The sequence below is a fragment of the Anopheles merus genome, chromosome 2L (genome assembly GCF_017562075.2).
Source record: "Anopheles merus strain MAF chromosome 2L, AmerM5.1, whole genome shotgun sequence".
Lineage (NCBI taxonomy): Eukaryota > Metazoa > Arthropoda > Insecta > Diptera > Culicidae > Anopheles > Anopheles merus.
Window position 1 is genome coordinate 37,181,574 of NC_054083.1, and position 14,720 is coordinate 37,196,293.

The window sequence follows — 14,720 nt, forward strand, 5'->3', positions numbered from 1 at the left end:
CAAGCCAGCGGCCAGTGTGGCGGGTGTTCGACGTTCACCTTGCTTCGCGCGCGGCTGTTTCAGCGTTCAAGGCCACTCTCGGTGTGTATGTGTGGATCGGGCACGGGGACAGGGAACGGATGCTCCCGGCAAGGCGAAGCAGCACCGGGCAGCATTGCTGCCACCTCACCAGCGGGCCGTTGTTTAAGACATAAAGACGCCTGTGATGCATCTCGTGCAGTTGCTCAGTTTGCAAAGTTCTGCAAACCGACCGCTGCAATTGGTCAGCGAGCACTTTCATGTGTGGGTTTTTTATTTTTGCACGCGGTGTATTAGCATTATTTGCGCAATAGAATTGATCAAACGGTGCGACCGACAAGGTGGGGACGATGGTGAGCGCGGGCGCGCAGTACGACGGCTCGTTTAGCGAGCACGGTTGGCATTTCAATTAGGCAATGTTTAATCGGTTTTGAAATGATGCATTTCTTGTTTTTGTTCTGTTCTGCTGTACTGGAAGCGGTGGAGGTTTTGTATGTAGCATATACGGGGTAACATTAATCAAACATTCGATGGGTAGCAATTAGAGAGATCAACCGTTGGGGGAAGGAAATTGTGCTTTTTTGTCTTTCTCCGTTTTACATCTATTACAAAGAGTTTGAGATTTTGTTGCAGACAAATGGTCGATCGTTATTTACTTCCAGCTAAGGTTGAGCATATAAAGCATATGATTAACAGAAGAGAAAGGTCGCTCTTTGACTAGAAAAGATTAGCTTTTTTCAAACGCAAATTTAGGTGTTCGTTGGTTCTTCTTAATTATCTAACTTTATCGTTGTTTCAAGGATTTCTTGTCTTGACAGATTGGTTTGAGCATTATACTGTGTCGTTAGGTAAATAATATACCATCTCACAGTAATATCCTTCTTCAATTACAATTACAATACTAAGAATATCATTCTGCATGATTTTTCAAGTGTTCTCATAATTTTGGGACACTTTTTTGACTCTTTCCTACAGGAAATGAACTATATGTGATAGCATTTGGACTTATTATCACCCGTTTTTGACAGTCACATAGTAAATTCCTATTGGATTTGTCCCATATAGGGTGTTATAGAGTCCAATTCCCAAACATCTTAATATCCCAAGCACTTTAAAAACATAAATAATATTCTATGATGCAGGCAAAATAAATAAAAACTGCTTGAAACTTGCTTGAGCTTCGTACAGGACAACTAGTTAATAATAGCTCTTTTTCCAAAATAGGGGCCCTTTCCGTTTTAAGTTCGTAGGCTAAAATTTCAACCTGTCAGCTGGTTGCATTGTATAGCAGTTTCGAGCATCTATCAAAGTGGGTATAATATACAGGTGGGCTCATCCCAAAGAGCACGTATTTAAAAGGCATTATTTTTATTGGTTCTGCTTTTGAATGAAGCCTTTTTAAGAGCCTTTTGCGGATTTATCAAGCCTCCAGAAAGCCTGTTTGAACAAAAGTTTTCACCCGTCCTGTCAAAAAGTGATGTTCAAATTTAGATACAAAAACATGCTATGAGACCACCTTGACTACATGCATTTTGATTCTAGATTCCACCACCTAATATCTTTAATGCACCTTGGGATAAATGAAAACACCTCCTTGTTTTGCCATTTTTTCGAGCAGGTACTCTAATCTAATTTTAGTTTTGAGGCTAGAATAATCTAGGCTGAAAATCGTAAGCTAGTTTTGTGTGAGTTTTTTTTATGGAGTGTTTACATGATTTCAGCCTCCAACTGCCAAACTCCATATAAAAAAGCTGACTAGAATCGTGAAGGGCCCCATAATTGATGTCCGGGTAATTTGATTCCAATAGCATGTTTACACTACATTCCTAGATATTGTACATTCCAATGCTATTGTGTGTCTCTTTGCTGGATCTCTATGTGCTAGGCTTCGCACATTTGTGAATATCTAAAATCCTCACCGCGTGTCTCGTATAGAACGAAAAATGCTTATTCAAAACCCCTCTATCCAGCTATGAGCTATTCAATTAGTCACGGATAGCCAAATCCATTAGAAGGTAGCAGGTACCAGACGGTCAGCAACAAACATTAAGAAGAAATCCCGTTTGATACAGCCCTTAAAATGTCGGTTTGCGGTGCAGATTTCTATTAAGAATATCATCAAAATTTTTGGAGTAAAATTTTTCTTTCCATTAGAAAGTAGTTTCAAAAAGCGTAGTTTCAATCGTACGATAATTGTGTACCAAAAATTGTCCGGAACAAGGAAACACGCAGGACAAAAGCCAACTAGGCTCATTATTTGCCCAGAAATTATTAACACAGTATCAAACTGCTTCCGCTGCGAACGGCAGCTAGAGATTAATTAAATTAGACCCGTTTATGCATCTAGTCTCATTGTTTCACCTCATTTCCCTGCAGCAACAACACAACAAAAAAACCGCAAAAAAAAAAAAAACACAAAAACATAAGGAAAACATAATCGCAAAAAGTGGATCATCCGAAGCGAACAGTTTTACAGGTACCGGAAAACATCGTGTACCGTCCCAGAGTGTGCGTCCTTGCTTGCTGACTTGCTTACTTGGCTAGCCCCACCCAAAAACAGTTCCTCTTACCAAGTCACTAGGGCTTGGGAAAAAACCTTCCAGCATTTTCCGTGCCGATACCGTGTCCCCGTTGTTAGCCCACTTTCCGCGTGTGGGACGATACCGAGCGGCGCCTGTTTCCCCTTCCATCGGGGCGCTGCAGGTTTGTGTGTGCGTGCGTGGAATGGGTATGCTCATTCCATTAGGGTGAAGGGTGGGAGGGAGTGTTGAGCCGTTTCCTCATGCCGCCGGAGCGACCGAGCGAAACCGTACAGCGGACGGACACGAGGCGAATGCGATTACGCAACGAACGAGAGAGGAATGGAGTTTTCCCGCTATCCTCCTCCTACCATTTTGGATCGGTGCGGTTGTGCGGTTTTCGATACCAAGGGGACGGCCGGGGGAGTGTTCAATTTTCTTCCGTATGAAAGGAAGGGGAGGAAGGGAAAAGGTGCAACCAAGTACGGTGGATGGATTTGCAGAAGTAGACACAGTTTTTCGTAAAGCTAGTGCCGGTTGTCTCTTCCCGCCCGGGAGATTACTTTCTCAAGTACGTTTGAGTTTGGGAGCTCTTTGGTGTTGTTCACATGTCCCTTTCATATGAACCTAATGCAGGAGAGACAAAAAAACAGATTTTATCGCAATATTCGTCCCACACGGAATCGAATTCCAAAAAAATAAACATGTGAGCAAACCCTCACGCTCGAAATCATCCATCTCATCCTCTCATTGAAGTCACTTAGCGCAAACCGACCGAGCGGCTAAAAGCAAAGTGGCAGAGGCGTACCGGTGTATCATCCAGTGTATCACCATTTTTGCCAGGTCTCGCAGGACTAATTCGGTGCTGATTGATGCCAGATACCTCTTGTCAAGGTGAAGGTGATGGATGGAAATCGACCAACAGTGACATGTTAATCCAGGCCACAGCCAAACAACCAGCACAGAACATACAAATCCAACCACACTTTGCAGAACATGATTTACAAATTTCGCCCTTCGTTTGCACGGTCAAGCACGGTGCCTTTGGGGTGTGTGTTATCACAAGGTGCGATGACTTTGTTACATTTGCCCCAAAACGAACATCCGTGTGCACTGTTCGATGCGTTTGGCTTCGGTGCCAAAAGGTTCTCTCCTTCGAGCAAAACACTTTCCCGCAAGCATGAATTATGAATCGCCGCTCAATAGCGGCATCCATTCATCTTCCCCCCGCGTACGCTGGGATGGGGCTTGGAACACTCGAAGCCTTTCAAATGCCACCCGCCGAGAAGGGGTTTAGATACTTCAGCGAATCGATTTGATGTTGATTAATCTTTCGAAAGCAAACCGATCCCGCAGGAACGCAAAACGCGTGGTCCTGGTATGTCTTCCTCTCCCAGCCCGTTCGATCGAAACATCGAACCGGCGACACTCGAAGGGCTCGGAAGGTTGGTGTTTTTTCTTCTTCTTCTTTCTCTCTCAATCCGAAGAACCCCTGCCAAAGGGTGCCTTCTCTTTTTGTAGTTGAAGGGCGAAGAGAGCGATGTAGGGTTGGTAAAAATAAAAATAAAAATACGACGGAGATTCCATGCCAGCCCTCTCAAGTTCGAAAGAAAGTGAATGGTTGGGGCGGCAGTTGTTACTTGCTTTCTGCTGCTGCTGCTACTTCCGCGTCCCACCCGTGCGCGGGACGAAATTCGGCGAACTGCAGCAGCATGAGAGTACCCGAAACTGTGCTGTGCCCGCCCTTTCTAAGGGAGAGAGAGAGAGGCCCTACTAGACACGTTTTTTGGAGGGGGTGAGAGATTTTGGGATGGTGATTTTTGTGCTGAACGTTTGGGGCAGCGTGCCTTGAACACGTGGACAGCGTGGCTTGGCAACGTGTCTTAGTGATGGAGCTGTGGGACGGAGATTTTGTGCCGGTGTTGTTGTACCCCTAAGCAATGCCGAGAAGACGTAGGACATTGTTGTAGGGAAGGATGGAATATCTGGGTTATTAATATATTTGATCACTCAAAATGCGATACTCGAACTCGGTTTACTGGAACTGATGGTCGGCAATGAACTCTTTTCTCTAAATTAAGCCTTCTTGTTTTCCATTCCGTCACTGTATTGACTCTTTTGGGTAAAATGGCATCTAAAAAGCTCTAATAGAAAATTTGAGGTTAAAATCACGGATTATTATTCTTGTTAGAAATTTATTCTCGCAGTTGAAATGGATTTGCTTCACAAGATGGAATTCACAGGAAACCTATGAGCTAAACCTAATTAAAAATGACATAATAATTATTATGTTCTTCTTGATTAACTATTTACGGATGACATCCTTCGAAAAGCAAAACTAAAGTTTTTAGGATAATGGTCCCTTTTATATTTCAAGCCAGAAAGCTGAAATTTTCAGCCTATCAGTGAAACGGTATTGAAAATCTGGATTGTATCAATATGACAGTAACGATGCGCCATATTAGATTTAAGCAATTGTGTACAAACAAAGATGAATTTTTAAATTGTTTTGTTTTTTTTTTCTGTTTAAACATTTATTAAACTTAAAAAGGTTAACCTTTAGTGGCACAATATTTATGTTTCAGCAAAAGTAAATCAATAGTTTTGTGTCTATTTTACCATGAAGTTTTATTTAAAAACATAATATACTAGTAAACACAGAACACATGGATCAATAATTTATTTCTTAGGAGATCCCTTTATGAATATTTTATTCATTTTTTTTATACAATCCATAGCTCCATTTCAAAATACCACAAGTTTTATGCTTTCATCCACGGCACTCTCGGATTGTAGCTAAATGGAAAACTCATGCTGATGAGCAGCCAAAGTTCAGCCACCTTCCTGCCGCTGCTGCTTCTGTCGGACGAGATCGTGGCTAATTGTGCCGTCGGGTCATCCGCGGATGCGCATCACCGTTTTGATCGGCCAAAGCCGGGGCCAAATCGCAAGAGGAAATGATCATTTCCTCTCCGGCGTGGCGCGTGTGTATCGGTCTTATGGTATGTGCTTTTCTCGTCATTTCATTTTTTTCCCTTCTTTTTTCGGGAGGTCAATCACCGATCGATCGGTTCGCCGCCGCCGCCGTCATCAATCACGAATCAACGAGATTGTGGCATTCGGAAAATTGCTCCGTGCGGACTACAAGCAAAAAGTCCTCCCACATTCACCTTTCGTAATGAATTTCCTTCGCTAACAGGGCGGCAAGATGCGCAAGCCCCGCAGCGCAGAGATAGTGCCGGAATGCCGAAAATACCGATAGTCGATCGAAAAACCGTCCATTTCGATCCGTCTGCGAGGGTTTCCACCCCACGCCAGAAAGTGACCGTGAGCGTGATTTAACAGCAGTGGCCAGCACAAAAAAAAAACAGATACAGCGTCTGGGCCCCGCGTCACGGTAGGAAGTAAAAATCGACCCGAAATGCGCGAAGAGGAGTACACAACCGCGCACATACACACAGCGCAACGGCTGGGCGAGTGGAAAGCTACCAACCGCTAGGAAATGAGCAGGGGAAGGTAATAAGTCAATTAAAATCTCTTCGCAACCTCGCGCGGAACCTGCCGGAGCTGTGCACTTTTCCAGCCCGATTCCGCGCGTCTCGTGCGATCCCTTCCGACCTGGCGGCTGCTGGGCGGACGGAAGAAGCAACAAAAAATCTTGCACCGTGAAGCATCACAAGACTGCCGGAAAAGATAGAGACAGAAAAGCAAAAAACAAACCATTCGATCAACGCGCAACACGCGCAGATTTAGTGGTTGGTGTGTGCCCACAGCCACTGCATGAAAACCCCACAACGCTCACAGCGGAGGCGGGCCAGCGGAAAGGTGCACTGAGAGAAGGAAAGACAGATAAAGAGTCACAAAAGCCATTGCGTACGGCGCCCCGAAAAATCGGCCCGTCTGCGTCGGGAAGGAAAGAGAAACCAACTGCCGAAAAATCGAGTTTAGCTGGTGGAGAGGGACACGAGGTTCGGGGATGGTCAAAATTTCACTTTTACAAAACGAAATCGAAAGTTGTTCCAAAGTTCGGCGTGTCTCGCTGCCGGGACCACCTTTTTGCAGGTTCCACTCCACTGTCTGGTTTTGCTCGTGCATCTTGTAGGGTAGGTTTCGTGGTAGGTTTTGTTTGATTTTTCTCTCTCACTCTGTCTCTCTTTCTCTCGCTCTCCCTCTCCCGAATCAAACGTATTTGGGCGTGGAAGGGCGGGCTGTGAGGGATGGGATATGTCATGTCTTAGAGAGACATGTTTTAGAGCATTTGCCGGGACGTGTAGTGCGTGGCACGTGCCAGACTGCTTTACGAGCTTTAGCGTGCATGAGCAATGTCGGTCGAACGTGTGATAGTATGCGAGGCAACGCAATAGATTAATCTAGCGGGTTATGGTGGTTTACATTTAAGGAGATCGCAACGGAGCTGGTATCCAGAAACAAAATTGAACTATTAAATATTGTAATGATTTTGCAATAAAGTAGTGTTGCATTATTTTACTATTGTCCATGACATATCTGGTTCTGAGCAGAAGCTGAAGCAACTTTATGGACATATATTTGGACAAAAATCCAAATGATAAAATTTAACAGCAGTATTAGTACCTCTAACTCTACCGGTCCCATTGAAATTTTTAAATGACATTTTTAAAGGACATTTTTAAATGAAAGTTAAAGTTTGAAGTTACTAATTTCTCATAACTATCGACGTATTCCGATTGTGGCGCTCTAATTGGATTATGCTGTCAAAGCGATCTATAAAAATGAGGTTTTGTTCATTGAATGAATGTAACAAGAGAAAACACAGTTTACAGAAGGATCGTAGAGCTCTTGTACGCATTAATGTATTTATCTGAGATTATCAGACGATTGCTGCCGGTGAAAAGAAATAATTCACCCCGAACCAGTGCTGCAAGTAGCTTAGCAACTTTGTTCCAAAATTGCACGTTAATGTTTCGACTATCTCCTGTACCATAATTATTTTTACAAAGATACTACTTCTTTATTTTCAGTTTAGCAAAACTGAATTGTTTGCATATGAGCTGTTAATTGGCTACAATATTTCATAGCCTTTGGTAAAAGCAAAAACACACACACAAACAGTAAAATGCAAACAACTCCCAATCGATCGAGCCTTCGTTTGATGCCATCGGTGACCTTTCTACATTTGCATTTCCTTTTTTTTAACAACAACCGTTGAGTTAACTTCCCACAACAATGGAACAGGACTGTGTGAGTGTGTGGTTTTCCTCCCCCCCCTATGCGAGGGAGCAAGGAAAAACTCATCACCAATGTCAACACGAGCTGATTATTATTTCGCTCTAATTGGATTATCATCGACGACCGCACGAAAATGCGCGACCGAAACGAACACCGCACCACACACGCTGGCCAATTGGCTTAAGGGCTCGGCATCGGATGCATCGGTTGCCATGGCCAGCCTCACGTGGCTTGCGGTGGGCCAGGCGCATTACTGCCCTGTCCTTCCTGTTCGCCGCTTCCCGGATGGAAACGTTGGACGAAAGTCGGTTGGTGTATTGTAAGCACCACCCACACACCCACGTCGCAGGATTAGAGGTGGTGTCTTGCAAATGTCAAGCAAAAATAGCGTCAAAGTATTTAACGCAAAGCTTGTTGCACCTATCGGTCAGCTGTGCCTGTTGCTGGCAGCGGGAAGCAAACAATTAAATTGACAGGCAGTGTCAATAATGCGCCTATTTCAAGCGTTTTAAATCAATCAATTGAAACAGAGGGTTTCAAGTCAGAAGAAAAGTAACATTTTCCTTTATAAATTGACGCAAAAACAAGAAAATTGCTAATTTGCTCACTCAACGGATCCGGCATGTAAGAGTATAAATGATTTATTATTATCACACCCGCACACACACACACACCGAAACACGAGCGTGTTTGTCCGATCCACTTGCTCAGGGGCCATACAGTTTTGCCACCGTGTCGTGTCATTAGAATATTTAGTGTGATTACCAACCATTGCCGACCGGGAGGATTTCCCTTTTGGCCCTTCGAGAACCTTCGAGAAAGCCAGCGAGAAGCCAACCCAACCGGAGGAATGTTTGTTTATTTGGGTTTGCCGAGTTTTGTTGCCCGCCCAGACACGACAGACACGCTCCCCCCCTGTGCCATAAATCTGGCCGAGCATTTGTGCAATTTCGTCCCCCGAGAGTGAGTGCAAATGCAATTTCTTTGAGTTGAAAACAATTGCTACTAGAGGATGCCGTCTCCGTCAGCATCTTTCCCCGGTGCTTCCCTCATCATCGCCTGTAGCTAGTGGGGTGAGAAAATTGAAGTACTCTCACACACAAACACACTCAGCGGAGATGCACTCCAAACCTGCTCAGACGCTTACTTCCGCCCAATATTCTCCAGCATCCGATCTCCAAACGTTCGACCACTGGGGCGGCCCGCCGCTGCCTAGTGGTCAGGACGGAGCGTTGATTAGCATATTTATAAATTTCCATATCTGCCACTGCCACTGTGTTGCTCCCCATGCCCTTGTCGGCCCTTAGAGGACGGACGTATTTGTTTGGTTGTATTGCTATTACATTATGCGTCAGTTTTTACGTGCATGGATATCGGTGATTAGGTGGAAGCTCCGTTTAAGGTGAGCCAAATAAGTGGGGAAAACAAAACAGTTAATCTTATTTCATATAGAAACTGATGAAATGCAATAACCTAGTTGCACTCATGGCAGTTCTTCAGCTCCCCGGCTAAGTTCGATGGCAAATGTGCAAATACTCGTTGCTAGACAAAATGCACTCGAACTGATTGTCTGAATCAACAACGGTTGCAAACATTTGTATTATTTATCATAGAATAGCACAATGTCGTTTAAAATGAGTTGACGCAAGGAAATAAAGAATCTAATATCGATACTTCCCCTCTAACCTTAAACATTCAAACAACTGAATGTAAGAAAGAAAAGATTGCTAATAAGATTCACATGAAACTGTGCGTGTTGAGGCTTCCCCTGTGGGAATTTCAAGAATGTTGAACCTTAAACCCACACATCTATTAACATAATTTCCCATTCACTATCCCAAACAAATCGATCGAGGCCCCAGGTACGCACGTCACGAAAAGGCGTTTTGTTTTGCCCTATCACACAGAAATTGAACCATTTTTGTGCTCCATTTTAATTCAATTAAAAACCACATCCGCCCTCGATAGCGTGCGTGTATTTGTGTAAAGGGCAGCTATCACTAATCGAGAGCATTCCCGGCGGATTTGCATGATAGATTGTTTCAGCGTTCCAAACATTCCCGTCCCAATCCGCCCTCACCACTTGGAGGGGACACATTTTGGGTGAAATTTGAGACGCTCCGGCCCGAACCGGACCGTGTCCAGCTCATTAGTTGTGATTTGTGAACCGATTGCGGCTCCCTGCCGCGCACCTAGAAGTGCACACACACACACGTTTGGCCTCCAAAATGGTAGCCCACTGGAGGGTTGACAATTTCACCGACCGGATGTGCAAGGTAGCTCTCGGACTGTGATGATTTATTTTCGTGAAATGGGTGTAATTATGTGTCCCACTTGTTCGTTTCCCTGTCGGCCGAAACAGGGGCAACGTGTGGTGCATGTGATGCATATATGAAAACGTATTTATGATAGTTTTTTATACTTAAATTATGAGCAAAAGCTGCAATAATTTGCTTTTAAACTCGAACCGGGAAATGATTTAGTTTCCCAATATTCAAAGATAACACTTGAATTGCATTTTGAATGCATTTTGTGCTTCCAGCTTTGGCCGCCGCAGTGTCGCAAAGCGCTGCGTTGTGCGTTACGCCGCTTCCTGTTTGTGCCGCGTAGCGCTAGTGTACGCATGCGTTACGGAATGCGTTACGATCGTGGCATCAGCACAGTGGTTGTCAACTCTTTCGATCACTGAGATAAACTGTGATTGTTTTTTTTTAATTTGTGTGCAAAATTGCGTTTTGGTTTTTGATTAAAATAACACTTCAATTTGCCACAATAAGATATTTTTTGAAAAATAAAGTTGACCTTTTATCTCGGTACAGTTTGGTAGTTTACTGACCTTGGTAGTAAAACCGCTTTCCCAGCTGGCCAGCAGCGGCGGCCGCTGCTACTGCCGCCGCCGTTAGCCCGTTCGAGGAATGCTGAACAGAGAGCTGATGTTGTTGTTGATGTTGCTGCTGCTGTTGTTGTTGTTGCTGCTGTTGCTGCTGCTGTTGCGCCTGTGTCACTGAGTGCTGATGGGTTTGCTGCTGCTGCTGTTGCTGCTGCTGCTGATGTTGTAGATGTACAAGTTGCTGCGACTGCTGTTGCTGCGACTGCTGCTGTTGTTGCTGCTGCTGCTGCTGCTGCTGCTGACCGGTCGTGTGATGTTGCGATGGACCCGGCAACGCATGCTGCGTGTGCTGCTGAGCTTGCTGGTTTTGCTGCTGCAGCTGCTGGGTCGCGTTGTGTTGCTGCGCCTGACTGCTGGCCGCCGCTGCCGCCGCCGCAATTGCAATGCTGTACGAGTTTTCGTTGTACAGCCGCTGGTAGTTGGGGAAGGGCCAGCTGTTGCCGCTCGATCGGCCCGGCGACGGGCCGGGCGAATTGTCCGGCCCCGTCACGGTTGCGCTGGTGCCGGTGCTGATGTGGTTTTGCAACTGCTGCGCCCATGGATTCGACCGATCCCGACCGTCCGACGGGTGGTGCTGGTGCGCGTGCTGATGCTGTCCATGCTGCTGCTGCTGTTGCATGTGCTGCTGCTGCTGCTGCTGCAGGTGAGATCGGTTCGGAGAGGGTTGCTGATGTTGTACTTGATGCTGTTGCTGTTGCTGTTGTTGCTGCTGCTGCTGTTGCTGCTGCTGAGGTGTCTGATGAAGGTCATGATCGGTGTCACAATCGGAGGCGGAAACAGTTGCCTGGGCAAGCTCCTCGTCCGTCAGCGATTCGCTCCGTGCCGGTCCACTCTCGTCCGACGACATGCGATAGTATCCTCCCATGGCGGCAGCACTCGGGCCAGCCGGCGGATCGTTGTAGTAGCTGCCGCAGGCCGTCTCTGTACCCATATTGATGAGTTGATCTGCAACTACTCTCCTCAACCACAGTACTTTTGTTCCACTGAAAGTCTTGGGAATGGTTCGAACTGTTGATTTTGGGCAAAAGTTTCTATATGCCAATCAATTCCCAGCTCACGAAAGTGTCCGTCTTTGTTTGCACTAGTCTCACTGTCGAGACGATTCACAATTAACGATTGACCGGACTCAGGATCGGCTCGTTGCACCACAGCTGCAACTTCTGGCAGTAGAACGATACTCGAACAGTTCCGCTCATTTTCCGCAACGCTTTCCACGAAAGGGAACTCGAGAAGCAAATCTGCAATTGTTTATTCTCGATTGCACGCAATAGAACGGTGCTGCTTAATATTTTCCGCGATTTTGTTAGACACTTTTTAACGACCCAGTTTCACACTGGCCTTGGTTTCACTTCACTCACTTGTACGTTTCACATGCATCACTATTGGAGATATTATAATAGTGCACAATAAATATTTGTTGGTTTTGTTTTTGTGGAAGGTTTTTCATTACTATTCGTTTATTTATCGGACTTTCCGGAACAATTTGACACGCACGGACTCGCTATACTCAAATGCTGCAAATGTATACGGAGAAAAGCCAGAAAAACGAAAAAAAAACACACAACAGACGAAAGTCTGTGCCTAATGTTTCCCCTATTCTAAAAAAATATTGCAACCAAAAACTTAACTCCAACCTAAGTTAGCTAATTGAAAAAAAAATACACAAAAACCCCAAGAATTTTGTTTAAATTAACATTAAACCCAAACAAAATTAAAAGCTCTTTTTTGATCTCTCCTTCACTTTGTTAAGCCTAAAACCTTTCACTCCGCAAATAGATCACTCGATTAACTAAACTTGAACATAATTCCGATCAAACACACAAACACAAACACATAATAAATAAACTGCCAATAAATAATTAATCCACTGCTTATTCACCCGCAAGCGCTACCCGCGCCACCGTCCATGCACCGTCGAACGGCAAAGAAAAAAACGGATGGATCTAAAGCACTGACGAACGGACCAAACTTGCGCTTCTCAAACCAAACCATCAGCGAGCGCTTCCGGAATAGAACTGTTTCGCGATCGCACTGGCAAGCGTCCCGGTCGGTCGGTCGGCCGTAGTGCCACGGGAAGGTGAACCAAACACGTTTCCTGCACACAGCTCGCCAGGACGAGCGGCACTAGCACACCGCACCCGCCGCGCATCATGCTGGAGAAAATGTGACCCGGGAGGAGGAGCAAAAGCGGCTATGAAAAGCATCCAGAAGTCTTCTGCCCCGTTTCCTTTTTTTTTTTTTTTTGTTTTGCAGGCCCCGGGTTTTCATTCACATTTTGCAGCCGGCTGTGCCTCGTGCCTCGAAAGGAAAATCACCTTCCACCCGGTTTCGACGGGGGGAAAATGTTCGAAGAACCGAAGAAATGGAACCGTTTCCTTATGGCTTCTCTCCTTGGTGGCCTACCCACTCGAAGCGCGCGCGGAAAAGCACGAACAAAAAAAGCACACAGACACACACACACACTTCCGGATCGCCCTTTTTTCCCTAGCAGTGAAATGCGAAAACCCGACCCGAAGGAAAGAGCAAAGCAGCGGCCCGCCAACAAATGGCACTGAAAGCTCGCCCGGTACTGCGAACCGTTCCACTGCTCGGGAGGCAAGCATGACACCGACACAGACACACACATAAACACAGGGGGGGAGGCCTCCCGGTCACGTTAGTCAGCCAGCCGATGCGTTGGACCAGACGGCACCACCACCACAACCACCACCCACCCACTAGCGCGAGCAGTGTGTGTCAGCGACCAGCCGCCTCCATCGAGAGGAAGCCAATCGAGAGAAGAAACCGGAGGAGGATCACAAACACACCCTCAGCCCGGGGTTTTGGTTTCGCGCGAGCAAGGGGGGAAGGATGAAGGGCGGTTTTGTTGTTCGTGTCACGCGGATCCAAGACCCAATCCCCCCCATTCCCCCATTCCCGGGGCAGAACACACAGAAACAGTGAAACAACAACAAAAAACCCTTCCCCATTCGGGATTTGTATTTGAGTGTGCATGTCGCTGTGTGTATGCTATTCATATGTATGCGCACTGCACGTGGCAATCCATGTTTTGCACCACCGCGATGCGCGCGCTCTCTCTCTCTCTCGCTCTCCTGCTCACCCTTTGGCTGCCGGCCGGTGAGTTTATATTCATTTTTCCCATTCGGGGCGATCCATCACACGCGAAACGAGACGCATCGAAACGCGCTCTCGGCAACGTGCCTTCCAGTGCGGGGGGGTCGGTTTGCAGCCCATGCCCGTTGCCTTCCCCACGCGGCACCATCCCACCTGTACAGCACAGGGACAGGCAGGGTAGTGGAATGACAGGGTGGATAAGCAATTCCCTGCAATTGGCATCCCCGGGCTTCATGCTACACGCACACGCGTCTATATTTTGATGGCATTCGTGTCGGTGCGGGAACCCTCAGAGGCAGTTCAAGCTGTTCGGTGGAGGTGGAGAGAGGGTGGTGAAAGGTTATTTATTTTAACTTCAGCTTCTCCCCCCCTCCGTATTCAAACCACAGTAATGAGCGGAAAGGAATCCTTCCTTCGAGATCTGCAGCCGGCTTCGCAACAAGGAAAGCGGAGCGGATTGTTTCGCAGCAGCAGAATGTGTCAATTGCAGCTGGATGGATATGTTTGATAAGGAGCAAATTGCACAGGTCTCTTGCCTTGGGAAGGAACCATTTTCTGGATGGATATATGAGCCCGTCGAACCTTCTGGCCCGTGCCATTCGTGCTGTTGTTTTAATTCGAGCGACTGGCGGTTGCAAATAAGGTGACACAAATTGTTCAATAAGCGAGATGAAACGCTTCCCAACCGCTCGAAAGGATGAGCAATTGCCAGGAGGGAACACTCCAGGGCCTTGCATTTGCGTTGCTCCGTGCACCCTATTAACACGAGTCGTTACCTCTTTTTGGTGGAGTTGTTCCGCAGACAATAAGTTAATTTTGCTACACATTTCATTTTCTGTGTGAAAATTACGCTACAGTTTGTAACGAATGCTCCGAAATGAAGCATTGCTGCTTCTTACATTCATCTTTTCCCCTTTTTAATTGATTAAACGAGTGACAGGAGCACTGTACAACAGTTCTACTGTGTCTTA

At 46.1% G+C, this 14,720-nt stretch overlaps 1 protein-coding gene across 6 annotated transcripts in view; it reads right to left on the bottom strand.

The window, feature by feature from the left end:
* The window catches only part of LOC121592531 (myb-like protein Q), a 59,657-nt gene extending 46,271 nt beyond the window's left edge, over positions 1-13,386 (bottom strand). For 2 of the 6 annotated variants that reach the window (XM_041914055.1, XM_041914053.1), the window contains exon 1: positions 10,582-13,032. In XM_041914055.1, the coding sequence (XP_041769989.1) occupies positions 10,582-11,566 (985 nt within the window). In that variant the 5' untranslated portion in view covers positions 11,567-13,032. Of the gene's footprint in view, positions 1-10,581; positions 13,033-13,145 lie in introns of those variants that run through there. The other 4 variants (XM_041914051.1, XM_041914052.1, XM_041914050.1 and 1 more) reach the window with 4 other exon arrangements.
* Positions 13,387-14,720: the final 1,334 nt, after the last annotated feature.